This window comes from Scatophagus argus, chromosome 15 (assembly GCF_020382885.2).
Source record: "Scatophagus argus isolate fScaArg1 chromosome 15, fScaArg1.pri, whole genome shotgun sequence".
NCBI classification, from domain to species: Eukaryota; Metazoa; Chordata; class Actinopteri; family Scatophagidae; genus Scatophagus; species Scatophagus argus.
The window spans coordinates 20,240,097-20,257,016 of NC_058507.1; the positions used below are offsets into that span (position 1 = coordinate 20,240,097).

The window sequence follows — 16,920 nt, forward strand, 5'->3', positions numbered from 1 at the left end:
GGTTATCCGCAGCTTAGTACGAACCTTATTTACGTTTATTGTTAGGTGGTGACCTCAAGTGGCAGTCATAAATATGACGGAAGCAAAGGAGGAAGGCAGGTAATGTAGTTCCCAGGAATGACCGCTGTGTGTGTGAGTGTGTTAGTTTAGAACATACCCTGATCTTTTCTTTTCAGTGGTTCTAAGAATGGAATCCAGGGACCCTCAGAGGTTCTTCAGTGGGTTCTAGGCAGGGTCCCTAGCACAAAGGGAACACTTTATTTTCACTGCAGTCCCATTCATTAATAGCACGGTGACATCAGATAGGTGACCCTGAGACAAATGGGGGTATGTGATCTAATTTGTGTGTGTGTTTTGGGGTCCTTAATGTGGAAAAAGTTTGAGAACCAGTCACAGTCAGCCACTTTCTCGATGACATTATAAGACATTTCCTTTTAGAGTTAGGAATAAACCTGGTAAATTAAATATTAAAGTCAGATTCAGAAAAGAGTTGACTGCTGTACCACAGTGTCATTTAATTCCTCTGATATGCCATTTAGTTCAGTGTCCACTCTGATTGTGCAATCACAGCCTTTGAGATCTGATTGTTGAATATTCAGCTGCTGTTTCTGATAGAGGCTTGTGCTTCTCAATTTCACATAGGGCACATGTTCATACTGAAAGGGCAAAAGAAGTCGTTCCCACTAAGTCATAGACAGACAGGTGGTATATTTTTGCATATTAAGATGAGAACAATATCTAAAATGATCATCATACCGCAGCATCCAGACATTTGATTCATTCATATGTAACATCTTAACAAATGAAAAGCAGCACTAATATTCAATGTAAACTGCACAGTTTTTTTTCAGTAACTCTCACTGTGCTGTCCTGCTGTTATTCCATGTTTTTGCTATTAGCACCAAATCCCATGAAAAGACTCAAACTGATATTTGTTATTAGCATCAGTTCAGTGTTCAAGCCTGGGCTACAGTATAATTGGTAGGGATCATCGTAAAGACAGAAAAATCACATTCTGAAATGTGAAATACTGCAACAATTCTCAGTCATTGAAAGCGTAAATGATCTGAAATGTTTGCTTAATAATATTTCCTGCTGTATGTATTAAAACAATTTGAACCAGTTAAATGTGCTAATAAGATGAATATGAGCTGCAGTTCCAGTCAACTCTGACTGCTCTGCTGTGATTTAAAGCCACTGCCATAGCATTTTTCTCTTCTTTCTCAGTTGTGTTTTAAATTAAGGTGTGCATTGAGTTTGATTTCTTCCTGTATCTGTGTGGCACATCATTATCCCTGAAAAGATGGTAATATAGCTCCGCTGCCTACAAAGGCGACAGCAGAATGAATCAGCCCTCTTCCCTTTTGGAGTGGCGGGAGAAGAAGTGGCACTGATGAGCCGTGCCAGGCTGCTCTGGAGCCGGGGGAGCAGCATCATTTCCGTTTGACACATGCTTTATTTTGAACACGTGTATGTATTGGCTTGTCTCTTGGATATTCTCGCATGCGAGTAGTGAGTGGAGAGTCGTGTGTGGTGCCACGCTGTTTTCAACACCATTTGTGGTGACATATGCATTCCCACTGTGCATGTATTTGGAGAGCCTTGCCTTAGTTCTGGCTGTCATTTTGCCTCCTCAGTAAAACTGCTGAAAGGACAGCTTGTGCAATATGTCGTTTTACCAAACAGAGTATGTTTCCATACTGAATATTACATTTAGTTGGTGCTGAGGCATAACAAAAGAAAACATGAGTGCCTCATGGGTAGTTGGGGTCTTGTCAAAGCGTGGTGGCATCAGTGTAGGGACATCTGTTAAGATGCAGTATGTTCTCATAACCAAACTGGGATTGTCAAGCCAAAAAATAAAACGTGATGCTTAACCTTTTTGCTAATCGTGTTCTGTTTTGTAACAACATGGGTAACACTGGATTGCTGCTGAAAATATTAGTCCAGTTTTATTCATATTTTTGTGCATAGAGGTTTTTTTTATTGACTACTCGTGTTTTTCAAGCTTTTATCCAAATCTTTGAGTTGTCATCTTTGTTAGCCATGTACAACTAGCAGTAGCATTAGCTTAGTAACAACTGAAACCAGGTGGCTTGTAAGTAAAGAAAGAATGTGTGTGTGTAGGAGTTACAGGCCGGCTGGAGCTACAGAGCAGTCAGTGTAATCAGGCAGTGCAGTTTCATGTTTCAGAGGAGTGATGTTTATTGGCTGTATTATTAACTTAAATTGTAAAATGTGTGAAAAAAGTGATCAGAAATAATTAGTAACTTCTGAGTTTACATCAACAGCAAATCAAAACAGGAGAAGATCAGGGAATTAGAAAGCTTCTTGATAAAATATGATCAAATCGAAATATAAAGCATGAGAAATTACAAGTAAAGGAGTAAAGGTCTGTCTCTAGTACAAGCCTGTTTCAACTAACGGCCTAGTTCCCTCTGCACATATGAAACAGTATCACACACAGAATCCCCCTTTACTAAGACTGAGTCTGTTGCATTGAAATAGGGATGTTAGAGTTTGTAGAGTGGATACTCCTCAGTAAAGTAATCTCTCTCATTTCGTCTCTTCTGTTCTGTAATGATTTATGTATCTTCATCCAGCTGGGGCTGTGGCTGGCCGCCAGCAGCCAAAATGGCCACCTTGCCACGCTGACACACACCAATGTGTTGCCATCCAACTGTGAGGCCCCAGGGGCCATTTTATTTGTGCCATAACTCATTTCGGGGAACATTTGCCACCATGGGTCTGCCCTGTGGGAGCAGGGCCCATACGCATACATTACCATGTTTAGTAACTTCACAGCTGAGATTAACATAGGCAGTGACTGGGTGTTAGGGCTGTGTTTGAAGCAAATTCTACAAGCACTATTGATTCTGCCAGAACTGCAAACACTGCAAACATGACAGAGGTTTGACCTTCTTTTTTTTAACATTATCAAAAAATGATCCACTTATCTACTGTGGTTTCTCAGATTTCTCACCACTGCTTAAAGTGACAGACCCACCTGAGAAATTACACCTTTCCTTACCCATTAAAGAACCCTTTGTGTGTCAGATTCCACTGACTGCTCATCATCATAGTGGTTATACACTGGTGTATGCACACAATTTCATTCCATTTAGCATATTTGCATAATGAATAACTCAGCTGTTCCCACACAGGATCTCATACTGCTTGCATAATTTATCATCCGATGGCATCTTCTACAGGGCTCATGTTCAGCCCCTACCTGATGGGCCAACATCGTGTTCAAATTAGCTTCTTTTTATGTTTCACTAGGTACAAACAGCAGGGGAATTCCCCCCAAGGTACAGTTTGAAGTATGAATATGAAGGAAGATGTCCAGTCTTATTCCCAGCCAAAACCAACACACAGCAAGCATGCTAAATACTATGCTGTAGTAGATGAAGAAGAATGGAGCAAATACAGTATTATGCCTTGGTCTTGTGATATGACCACCATAGCTTCAGTGAAACCATCTCAGTCATTCAGTTGTAGTTATAGGGATCATGGTTTTATGCATTCGTACTATGCATAAACAGCACTGACAAATAAAAAAAAGAGCCAATTCTTTTGATTTGACAGTTTATAAAAAAAACATATTGACTGACAGTGGCAAGCTTTCAGATATTGTGGTAATAGCATTTGCCTGAGCTTGCAAATTCCTGAGAGGGCCTGTGTTACAAATAAAGACGCAAGTATAAACTGGTGTCTGCTGCATGGGAGCAGATAGTTGAAGGTCATTTATTACCTGATAACTCTGAAGACACATGTACTCATCATGTTGAATGTACAGGACTATTCACAAACTGAGTAAAAACAAACACTGTCTGTGGTGGTGAAGGGATTCAAGAATTCAAGGATTCAAGGAGCTTTATTGTCATTTCACACATGTAGAAACATGAGGTGGAACGAAATTAGTTTCCCCGGTCCCGGTATAAGCCCAATTACCTAACAAAACACCTAATGCAAATAAATATAAACAACACTATATAAATATATAAAAAAACCAATCAGAATAAGAGATATAAACAATCAGAAAAAAAGATATCTAAACAGTACTACAATATTGTGCAAATGGCGGAGTAGTGCAAATGACAGTAGTGCAAATGAAATGAGTAGTTCAGTTCTGTGCAGTGATGAAGTAGTGCCTCCGAAATGAACCAGATGACTGTTAAAACTGACTGTAGAAAGTAAGTAAATGAAAGTTTGACTTAAGGATGCTCTGTTTGTGTCTAGCAATATGACCTGGAAGGTAAAAGACATGACTCTCTAGTAGCGGACTGAACCCACTCATTGTGGTTTACTCACAGAGAGCTGATGGTGATGGTAGCAGTTCTGGTTTTTACCTATTCCTCTTTTCATAGACAGTTTAGGTTTTATTTTAGTTGTAAAAGTTGGATGTTCCAGATTATTACACAATCCAAAACAAATCAGATGAGTACCCTTGCAGTATGGCTTCTGTTGTTCTCCTGGCATCTCTGTAGGTATAGTGCTTTAGAGGTTAATAATGAGCCAGGTTATTTGCCTTTGTTAACTTTTGTCTGGTAAAAGCCAGCTATGTCGTGTACATACATTGTACAGTGTGTGGTCCATTGTACAGCTGTGTTCTTTACGCTGCCTTTTTCTTGTTCAGTTAACAGGTTTGTTTCTGCGAGGAAGGGAAGCCTCGAGGCAGTGTGGAGGTTCCAAAGCATACTGTTCTAATGACTCCAGGTCCCTTGGGAAGCCTATTTAACCTTCAAACCCACACACTAATTTATGTGTGTGTGTTCTGTGTGTCCACAGAGATGAGTGGAAGCTAATGAGGGACTACCTCCGTGCAAAGGGCACACTGGGTGCTAAATGCTCAGCGCTGTGATAAGAGAGTTGTGGGAGGGCAGAGCGTATCAAAAGGCAACCGTCTTCAAAGTAACTGCATCAAGCCCCGTGTTTGTCTCTGTATATTCAGATTATGAGAAATGTGCCTCCATACTGTACTCAGTCAGCACCAAGACTGATGTCATTAAAGCAGTTCTTAAAAAACTGCACATGGTCTTGATGATCTGTAACCATATCCAGAGGCTTTTTCCAGCTCCCTGTGTTTCCAAGTATCTATACTGGGTCTGTTTCTCTTGATAAACACTGTTGTGGCTTTGTTTTGGCCACGTTCAAAGTCAAATACCATTTCTTTTTTTTCTCTTCTTTTTTGTTTGTTCAAAGGAATTACCTTTACTATACAAGAGGAAATGCATATCAACCTTCCTTCTGTAATTGCTTCCATCCTCCTGATTTAAGCCCACTGTGGCTGATCAACAGATTGTATGTGATGGCTCATCAACTGATATGTAAATGCTACAGTTATTACTGTAAAGAGCGAAACAAACTGGGAGACGGACTGCTGTTAGAGCTAAGAAAGAAGACCCAGCAGCATTCACTCTAACACTCTGTGCCCTCTTGTTAAACGCAAAACTCATGTTAATACTTGAAGAGGTTAAAATACACCTGTCTCTAAACTGACTGATATAGAGTTCAGGGCATTGATAATGTAGAATGGTCATTGTGTGAGAGGAGGTTCATAATAATTTAAAATTTTGTTATTGTCTGCATGTGTTAGTCTGTTTCTCAGTGCTCTCCAGCTTTCTCTCTGTGGCTCTCAGGTCCCACCCCATTTGTTCCTATTGGATACATAACTTTTCCAACGCATATATAAATATATACAACCGAAATCGGACGGTTCTCAACCTGCTCGGCCCACGCGCCACCTGTCATACGCACAGCGGCACAGGCAATAACGTCACAGCTGCACTCTAATATGTCTCTAGCGTGGACGTTCTTGAGTTTGTGAGTGAAGAAGACAAAATTTGTAATACATTTAAGTCCAAAGTAAACTGTGGGGGGACTACCACAAAATGTTAAGAACAACAAACTTTATGAGACACTTAAAACACCATCACCCAACTGAACATGCCCAGTTTGAAGAAGCTAGCAAGGGAAAAGCTGCTAAAGCTAAAGCTAAAGCTAGCCAGAGCTCAGTGCCAGACACAAGCCAGCAGCCTCTCCTGTCTTTCCTTGGTATGAACAGTGAAAAGACCAAAGCAATTATGAGGAAAATGATGGAATTCATGGCCCTAAATGATCAGCTGTTCTCCATAGTTCTCCACAACAACCTCAGCCCTGGTGAATTTATGAACAGACTGTAAAATGATCAGTGACTGACATTTGTCTTGTTATATAAATCTGTTGCACTTGTTTTTGTTTAGTAAAGTGTAATATGTCAGGTTAGGTGTTCAGCTCATTTTCAATTAATTATTTGTTGCTCCTTCCAGTTGCAGAGCACTTTATTTTGAAAGGAAAATTGTTTACACATTTCTTTTATTATGAAAGTAAAATTTTGCATTTTTTGTTTGTATATGCTGTCAATTATAGTTCATATAAATTGACAGGTCACACAAAAAAATCGGAATCAGCCAAGAAAATTGCAATCGGTGCACCTCTAGATGTTCTCCATGTTCTTTGTTGTATGTAATGACACAACGCAGGGCTCTATTGATTCTAACTGTCTTTTAAAACACTTGCTTTGGTGCCATTGTTACTGATAGGCACTATTAAGCATGTGTGCAGGAAGGCAGTGCTGTTAAGATATATGTGGTTTAAATCCAAGAACCTCTCTGCTAAGCTTTGCTTTAATTAAGTGTAAATGTTGTCAAAGTTGTGTCCCCCTTTTAAAGAGCTGCTGTGATCCATAGATCAGCTTATTTATGAATAAATGTTTGGCAATTTCTTGAAAAAGTGAATTAATTACTTAAAAATTCACAATGTCACATCTACCATCTACTCTCTCTCTTTCTTTCTTTGTCATACAATTAAATATATAAAACAGAAAAATTTGTGGTCATTAAAAAAAAATAACAGGCATTGTCATTGACACCACACAGTACTATAGGATGTACACATAATTTAAGTGCAACAGGAAAAAAAGAATGTTATTAGTGCAAAGACTAATGGTTCTTTCCCACTTGAGATCCCACATTTGCACACATAGAAAATTAGAAAATATTGATTACACATTTCTGTTTGTTGTGATTATGTGAATGTATAAAGCCGTTCAGTGTTACAGTCCAGGTGCACAAATACAAAGCTGATGGGACACCATACACCATTTCATTAGAAAAATAATGATCATGAAGCTGCCATTTTAAAATTAATTAATCTAAATATACATGTTCCTCACAGGACAAGGTCTTAGGCAATTTTCTGGATTACTGTTAACATTCAACAAATACAGTCACTAAAAATGCTAAAAATACATTTTCCAAGTTATTGTCTGTTGAAGTATTGTTTAGGATATGGTGTAAGTGTTGAGCCGTAATTATGGTCATGGTCACATTAAAAAATATGAATGAGAGATTCTCAAATAGGCAGCATTTAAATGATGGCAAAATCTAAAATAAGCACAAGCAATTAAATGCTGGATAAAAAAAGGTTGAACTGTGGTGGAATTACTGACATGTATAATGTACATTTCTAAGGCCCTGTTTTTGTGAGTACAACAGAGACATGTCATACTCACTATTCTGTTGAGAACAGAAATACTGTTTTCATCCACTAATTATTTCCAGTAGTTCCAATTGTGCCATTTTTCAGTGGCTCTTAAGGTACCTTCAGTAAACCTTCATCCTGCATGGGTGTTTCACATTAAAAGCCTTCCCAGGGTCCAAGGACATTATTTATCCTGCTTCCTGTAGGCTTAATTGTAGAGGTAGATGTCAAAAATGGTATTTACTTTTAAAAGAGCAGCAGCATGTTATGTATGACATGACTCTGTTGTTGTACTGAGGGAATTAGGGCTGTGGAAATGTACATTATACTGAAATTATCCAGAAAGCAGGTAAACATGGAGGGCGTGTTAAGGTTCCTACAGCTAATTAAAACAGCAGTTGAGGGACAAAGATGATAATGAAGTGTGTCTCATATAAAGGCCTATTTCATTCTGCAACTGAAGCAACTAAGGGCTTGAGAACGCACAGTAGACATAGTGTTTGTTAAAACTTGTTCAGCTGTATCAAACACAAGCCTAAGACTATGATCATTGCACATCAATCAGTTCACTTCGTTTCAGTTGATTTGGTGTGTTATTGCCATGAAATAACAAATCTATACTTTGCCAAAGCAGAAATTGAGAGAATTAATCACATTTATACCTACATGTACACCCATGTCTGTAATTTGTTCAGCCTCCTTCAGTTATAGAGTATCTTATAATAGCTTGTAAATAGAGTTGATCAGGTTGATGATTTAACTCCTTTCCCACTCCCATTTCCCCACCCTTTCCCTCCCATCTTCTTTACCATTCTCTATCCCTCATTTACCCTCTGCTCGTTTCCTTCGTATCTCTCACCTGCAGCCGTCAGAGTTATTTGTCTCCTTTGAGGAGAAGCCTCAGGGTGCAGCCTCCTTAGCCCAGGTCCACAAGGCAGTGCTGCATGATGGGAGGACAGTGGCAGTCAAAGTCCAACACCCCAAAGTCCAGAGACAAAGTTCCAAGGACATAGTAGTGATGGAGGTGAGTCTTTCTGATAAACTACTTGGCAATAAGTGAAGAAATGTTTAGGTGTCAGAGGTCTGAAACCCTGACACTGGAGAATACTGGCCTCAAATATGGACCAGTGGTTGTTCATTTTCTCTTTGCTATTACATAACATGCAACTTGCAACAAGTGCAAGCAACGAAAAAGACATAGTAAGTCAGTTTTTTTCATGAAGCTCAATATCACAAATTTGCCTCTAGGGGCTTCACAATCAGTAAATCATACAAGACCCTCAGTTGTGGTTAGGGAAAACTCTGCCAAAAAAGCCTTTTACAGGGGAAAAAAAAGGAAGAATTCACAGGAGGAACCCCACGGTTTGATGATTTCTTTAACCTGATCAATAGAAAAGGTAGGATCAAATGTACCACTAAGATTTCTTGGCAATCAAACTTAAGTAGTAATTAGTAACTTAAATGTTAATGTGAGTTACTGTGTAGGTCAGCCACATTAAGGCAGTGCTCAGATCCCAATTCACAATCGCTGTATCTGCATGTAAAATGGAAGAAAATTGACTTTAAATGCACATTGGGACATATTTACATACATATAGCACCAGCCATCACGTGGCCTTTGCAGACTTTGTGATTAAAATAATGGTATGTCTGTTCCACCAGATGTCGACACATCAGAAACACCCTCTGTGTAGACACACTGTATGTCTTAATATTAATTGCCTTTTTGTGTTCATGAACCCACAGATTTGTACAGATTTCTTTTTTCATACTGGCTATTAAAATATCCATAAACATTAAAGGCACGCTTCCAGTGTAAGTGAAAGGGGGCAGTCTTTTATCCGTCACCATTCGGGGTAGCATTACATATAGATCTGAATGAACAGGAGGAGTGATAATAAGAAGCAAAAACTGTTTCGATGTTTGTTTGGGCACCTGAGTGTCATTGGCTGGCTGGTGCTAACCATGACTGATAAACTGATCCACAGTTTGAGTGCCTCTTCCACAGGTAACAAAATAAACCTATTTTGGTGTTGCTGATCTGCAGGCCACAACTGCAACATCACCGATGAATGGTTTCCATTTAATGTACTGTGTATAGAGTGCTTTAACTGCAGTTTTCACCTCAGACTTGAATTACCCTGTATGACTTTATAGAATCTCATCAACTCTCTCCTTCCTAAATTACACAGGCATTTAACAGCCTTTGAGAGGACACCACTGCATAAGCACATGCCTGTTTTATTGTACTTGACAGTTAGGCTGACTGTGATTAGTAATTTGAAGGTGTTGGTGAGGGCTGTCCATTGGCTCTTCCCGGACTTTGCCTTCATATGGTTGGTGGAGGAGGCTAAGAAGAACATGCCGCTGGAGCTAGACTTCCTAAATGAGGGACACAATGCTGAGAGGGTGGCCAAGATGTTGGCCCACTTCCCTTTTCTCAAGGTAAAATGTGACTTTTTCCACTTGGCTTCCTGTTATAATAATAGCCGTTTTTATTTTTATGTTGATCTTGTTTGTCCCATGTGTGTACACATACTAGCAAATATCTGGTAATAATCCGAGACTGTTTCTTTCAGTTTAAGGCCTCAGCATTTTAAACTATACTCAACACAGTTAATAGAGGCCAGACCTTTCCCGTGTGTGTGTGTGTGTGTGTGTGTGAGAAAGAGAGAGAGCTTCTTTTGTGCTGCTTGTCGGCTCTTCCTAAATTCTAACAGAGCAGAATTAGCAGAACCCTGCAAATCATATTTCCTTTGCTAGACAGAGTTGGACTTCATGTGCATTATCATTCAATTTCCTGGTGTCCTTTTTCTTAATGGAAACTTGGTGAATGCGAATTAGGCTTCTTTTTCCGTCTGAATTTCTTTGTTAGATGTTCAAAGAACTAAATTTTTTTTAATTGTATAAGGTAGAATGTGATAGAGACAGAAGCATAAGACTTTCTAGAGTTAAAGATAATTGTGTGTAATACATCCAGTAAAACAGCTGGCTGGAGTTGAGTCTCAAATTAACATAATTAAAAAGTCAAATTGCCAAAGTTTTGACAGGCTCCCTACTACTCCTTTGTACCAAAACATGTGTTTTCTCTCTCATTCAGTCATCAGTGATAAATTGTTAAATTAAAGCAGATGTTTTAGGATAGTTAAAAATATTAACACGTCACTTTTGGTTTTGATACTGTTTTCATGCGTCAAAGTAAGAGATTTAAGACTGTTTCTGCACACAAAAGGCTTATGTTGCTCAGTACTGGCAGGAGCTGAAAGACGCTCAAACACTGATCACACATTGATCCCACTGAGCATCCCCAACATGTTCAGTGGGTGACATGTCTGGCGAGTCTGCAGGCCATGCAAGAAATCGGATGTTTTACAGGGTCACACAGTGAAAAGCAAGTAAATTTGAATGTCAGGCTTGTGACTGTATGTCTTATTGCCGTAACCAAAATGAACCACTGAACAATAACATATAGTGAAGCCATAACAGACCAAACACAGAGCTAAAACTGGATATAAATCCCGGGTGCCATCACAAGTACACACACTTACCCGCGAGTTGTGGATTAAAAAATAAAAATAAAAAAATTTTAGATTGCTTACAGTCTAATGAGCATGGGGTTCACTAACAGTGTATTGAATTGATGCATCAAATTCAAATGATTTTCAACCTCTTAATAAATCACTTTGTGGTCATATAGGTACTCTAAAGTTTTTCCAAATATATTGCATATTTATGATTTATTTAAAAGGCTACCTGAACATATTGTATGTTACTCTTTGTTATTAAAAAAGAGGGAGGGAGATAGAAGCTTTAGTAGAAATTTGGAGGACTGTGAGTTTCAGTAATCTTGTTTTTTTTTTTTACCAGAGTGCAAGAGGCTGTCTGAACCCAAACCTATAATCTAATGTACACCTGTAGGACAGCTGCACAGGAGAGTGAAATCTAGGGAGACTGTCAGCCAAATGAATAAAGATGTCCCTCTGTTTCTACAGGTACCCATGATCCACTGGAACCTGTCCACAAAGAGGATCCTGACCATGGAGTTTGCTGAGGGGGGGCAGGTCAACGATAGAGAATACATGAAAAAACACGGCATCGATGTCAATGAGGTACTGCCTGCTGCTCTGCCCGCTCTCTTTAAGGCTGTGTAGGTTACAGAAGCTAATAGTTTATTGACAGACAATCCGGGTGCTTTCACACACACGCACACGCACACACACACCCACACACCCACACACACACACACACACACACACACACACACACACACACACACACACACACACAGTAACAGCTTGTCAAAAACAGCAGGATAGCAGTGGCCGCAGTTTAAACCCTCCATCTTCTCATGATGCATTCAGAGTGTAGATCACCCATATATCAACAGAGCACAATGCAGTGTAGTTCATCACATAACAGAAGAGCTCAAAAATATATTAATTTACACATGTACACAGCCTGTGTTGAAAGCTCTGATCTGTTGCATCACATGCATGCGTTGCACACATGACGACTGAGGAGTGTAGATGAAAGGCCTCCTGTGGAGATACATGGTAATGACACGAGGCGTTCATCCTTTTAAGCTTCTGTGTAAGAATGTGCACTCACATCAAACTGTAACTATTGCTACTACATTTTATCGCAGCTAAATTCAGACAGTCCTTATGTTTGACTTTTTTGGTTTCATTAGCAATTAAAAAAACAATTGTTTTTAACCTAATATTCTTTTATTATTTATTTATTCCACAAAATCATAAAATAGTAAAAAAAAAAAAAAAAAAAATTTAAACGAAGCCCATCACAATTTACAAGCGCCAAATTGACATCTTCATAGTTTTTGTGTTGGCTGTCCAAAGAACTCCTGGAATGCAGTGTTTCATGAATGAATTCAACAATTCATCAAATGTCAGATTTTATATTTGCTTTCAATTGTGCTCTACATGATTATTCAACAGATGCTTATTCAGTTACACTTGGTAACCCGCAATGTTGAAGAACACAATCACAACATAATTACCAAAGTGATTAAAGTAATTGTCAACCAAATACTAACCCACAGTATTTTAATTTTTCATTTTCGGATTATTCACAGGATTATTTAAGTTACTTGAATAGCTGTTGCTTTGGCACTGGAGTTTTAACTACATGTCAGACAGGAAATTGATACATTTAATGCTTTTCATGTTTTTCCTAAGTAGATTTTATGGTAAAGTCTTTGTTGATTCATCTGACTGCAACAACCCCATCTTTGAATGCTACCCAATGTAGCGGCAACTTTCATGAAACACACACAAACACACATGACAAACATGATTAAGGAGACAATGACAAATAAACAGCACGCAGTAAATCATTTATTGGCCTTTTCATGTGTACACATGAACTCACAGGGACACACTGTCTGAGCATTAAACAGTGATGATGAGTGTTAGAAGACAGCTGATGAGACAGATAGAGGACATATTAAAACACACACACACAGAATGACAGGATGGATAGGATTATTAGGTGGCAGTAGACTCTGTGTCTGTTTTTTTAATCACAAGATGGATGAGGGCCCAAATAGACTTTCCTCTGAGCTCGGCCTCTTGACGTGACCAGAATGGGCCAATACTTTGGCCCGATTTTTTTGCATTTCCTCCATATTGGTGAGATTTAAGATATGACTGCATGCACTGAGTGGACTGCATTGGTAAACTCCCAGTGTTTCAGTAGAACCTTTTTAAAATTTATGACACATTTTTTCAAGCTGTTTGAATTATATTTATTCATCACAGTGATGGTTAATGCAGCAAAGTCACAGTACTTTTGTCAGCTGCATATTAAAAACAACCACAATACCTAAATAACCTAGAGAGCTTAAAGGTACCATGGTATTAGGCAGTGACGGCTAGTGGGGCTAAGCCCTCCCCACGTTATGGAATAAAGATGAGAAAGTTATTGTCTAAATAACACACAAAAGATTGTTACACATTTAAGGTTTAGTTTTAGGGAAACCTAAAGTGGCTACATCACCAAATAGTTAGAATAACACAGGATATCTCTAAATGGGCTAATTTTGTGCAGCGTAAGCGCGTCAAATCTGCTTTTACTTATTTTTCAGTTGTAAATGATTGACGGGTATCATGTTCCGCCCTCTTCATTTACTGCCAATTGGGCTGACTTCATGTAGCCCAAAGGCCAATCGGTTCTGACCATTCAGCAGCGAGCTGGCGCCGGTTAAATGACTGACAGGTGTCGTTTCACGCCCCGTGATTTACTTGTCATTTGGGCTGATTTCATTTAGCCCAACACTGCTGTAAGAAGAAGAAGAAGAAGAAGAAATCAAGACAAAAAATGGCAGGCGCTAACATGAATGAGGTGGATCATCTTCTTAATAATCCGTTTCCTTCAATGTTCTATGAAGAAAAAAATTGTCAAAACGATGCGCGTGTGTACGTGCGCGTGTGTGCAAGTATATAAATATACTTATATAAATATAATATAAATATATATATTGAGAGAGAGAGAATGAGAATGTTACTTTTTCTTTAACTTGCAATTGTGGGGGCAGCCGTGGCCTAGAGGTTGGAGAAGCGGCTTGTGATCGGAGGGTGACCAGTTCGATGCCCTCACTGGACAGGCAGGAAAAATTTGGGTGTGGTGGAGTGATTAATGCCATTAGCCGGCTGATGTGCCCTTGAGCAAGGCACTTAACCCCCCAATATGCTCCCCGGGCGCTTGATGCTGCCCACTGCTCCTGTGTGTGTTTCACTGCATGTAATTTGCTGGGTGTTTGGGTGTTGCATGTGTGTTCAACTAAGGATGGGTCAAATGCAGAGGACAAATTCAGTGTGTGTATGTAAAAATATATATGCTGCCAATAAAGTGAATTTTCATCTTCTTCTTCTATGGCTATAATTTATTTGTTAGCCCACCCAATTAATTTCAGCACCAGCTGCCACTGGTATGGGAAAAAGTCTGACAAATTCAAAGAGTCCCATGATAAATATCATCATATTGGTCAACCGTACCAACGAGATGAGATGATGTTCCGGGACGGCTGGTATAAACAAAGACTTCTTGCTATGGTTCAGGACCTAGGACTCTGGCAGAACTGCTAATAGCTAGCTAATAGCTAACTGCTATTCTGTAATTTCCCAGTTATGGGACTAATAAAGGATTATCTTATCTTATCTTAAATCTAAATAAGAATCAAGGAATCTCTGTCTGGCTGGGACTCAAGGACATGCAGTGTCAACTTTGGTGCACACTGGACATGCAACACATTTAACATTAATAAACTTTGAATAACCAAGTGAACAGTACTCTCTTCAACAGCAGGGGCAAAGCTTCAGGGCTCGACTCAACTCACTGAGTGAGATACACACACAAACAGATAGGACAAGAGACAAGTCAGAGAAATAAGTGAGTCAGAGGAAAGTAATTTCACATGACATTCTTGAAAAAGAGAAAAGTAGACAGTGAAAACAAAGCTCAAAGGACCAGCAGCAGTACTGGAGTAGGAAGCTAAGCAATTCATGTGCTCCAGTGTGCCAGAGCAGCAGCATAACACATCAGTCTCAGACATGTCAAGGCCTCTCCAAAGCCACCACACTCTAATTTTTGAAATGTTTCTTTATCAGCCCCGCATTAAAATTAATTTCTTCACCACTGTTGTTTACACCTTGTGCAACATTATTATTTGACTGTTTCATATTTTTTGTTGACTTTGACAGCCATGTTTGAGTGAGAAAATGGCTTAAACTAATTGAAACTGAATTGTTTCATGTTTCATTTTCTTGTTTTCCAAGAAAAAAATTTAACATGAAAAAAGATGTAGCATTTTAAATCGACCTATATCTAACAATTTGTGCACAGATGAACATAGAAAACCATGTCATGCAAAGTCAGTTCAACTTAAAAAGAGCTGTCATCTGCTTTTGGCAATATACTCGATCTGCTGTATTCATATATTTTAATTTTTGGAAGTGCACATCCCTAACAACAAGGTTTCTCTGAAGAAAACCTCTCCACAGGGTTCAACTGCCTGAGTTCTGTGTTCAACACAGCCACCTATAATGTGAGGTAATTTATTTCTTCTCATCTTGTCCTGCATCCAAGCGCACCACAGGCACACCAGGTGAGCCTAGCAACAAAATCACCACAAGTGCATTAGGCATATGTTCTATGCACCAGTCAGCTTTGCTTGGAGGGTTCATGAAAAAGGGGCTCCTAAACTGAATTTTCAGGTTTAGGTTAAATTTTAGCTTAGCTTGGGATTAGGGCATGCAGTTTTGATGGTTGGTGTTAGGCTAATTATGTCAACAAAAGTCCACAAGTATAGAATGACCAACATGTGATCTCCTGGGCCCCATTTTTCTCTGGTGGCATCCACCTGCATGAACACTCTGACTAACCACAAATCACATCTGCAGTTAAAATACTCTAGCTGAACTTGGAAAATTATATTACCATGTCCACAAGAGGGAAATATGGAGCTTAGTTGAAATTTAATGAGAAGGACCACATCTACATTCTTTCTCCACTCCTCAGACTAAGCCATGCCTCGAGGCTGCTATAACTTGAGGTTTCAAAGTCAACAAGGCCACTTTAAACAAAGACTAGTTGTTAGCCTCCATCTAGTGGAGCAGGAGCACAACATTAAAGGGGTAAACCAATTCCAAAACAACAAAAAAGTAATCTATCCCTTCCAAAAGTGCTGACTAATCCTAAGCCAAACAAATAAAAAGACATTTTTAAAACCAGAACAAACTATATAAAAGCGTTTGGAGGATGAGGGCAGAACTGAGGTGCTGCTGTCAAACTGCTGCCACTGGCCCAATACAAACCCATGCAATTTAAAAGGCAGGATGCTGCACATGGACCAACCAATACAAGACGCTCCCAAGGCCGAACCCACTAATCCAGCTGGTCACAAGAGGCTACCACAGATTGAGACTCAAAGGTTCCTGTTGAAATAGAGTACACACTCACTGACTCTCTGGCTGCTGTCAGAAATACGGTGCTCCGATCAGGATTTGCAGAAGCAGTATTGTCCAGTGCTGATCCAGGATCAAACATGTCATTTCACTTTATTATCAGTTATTATCAGTGACATAATAAACAGATCATTAATAATTTGAGAAAATAAATAATTACATTTATTCTGCTCGACGCAAAAGAATTGGATTTAAACAAAATGAAAAGTTATTTGTAAATTCTAAAAAACTGGACACAGAATTTAGCAAGAGAGAATTTGTTAAAAATTTTGTGTCTCAGTCTCAGTTGTCTCAGTCTTTGTCCTGTGGTCCTTGTGTCCTGAAGCCATTATTCCACCAATTGGTCACTGTTTGTATCTGGTTACTTTCCTCCAAACTGTACCCAGCTGAAGTACTACAGTACACGTGGTTACTA

The 16,920-nt window shown here is 39.2% G+C and overlaps 1 protein-coding gene across 2 annotated transcripts in view; it reads left to right on the forward strand.

Annotated features, from left to right (window-relative positions):
- The window catches only part of adck1 (aarF domain containing kinase 1), a 75,991-nt gene that overhangs the window by 36,329 nt on the left and 22,742 nt on the right, over positions 1-16,920 (forward strand). For both annotated transcript variants that reach the window (XM_046412358.1, XM_046412360.1), the window contains exons 6-8: positions 8,390-8,548; positions 9,811-9,969; positions 11,517-11,633. In XM_046412358.1, the coding sequence (XP_046268314.1) occupies positions 8,390-8,548; positions 9,811-9,969; positions 11,517-11,633 (435 nt within the window). The remainder of the gene's footprint in view (positions 1-8,389; positions 8,549-9,810; positions 9,970-11,516; positions 11,634-16,920) is intronic.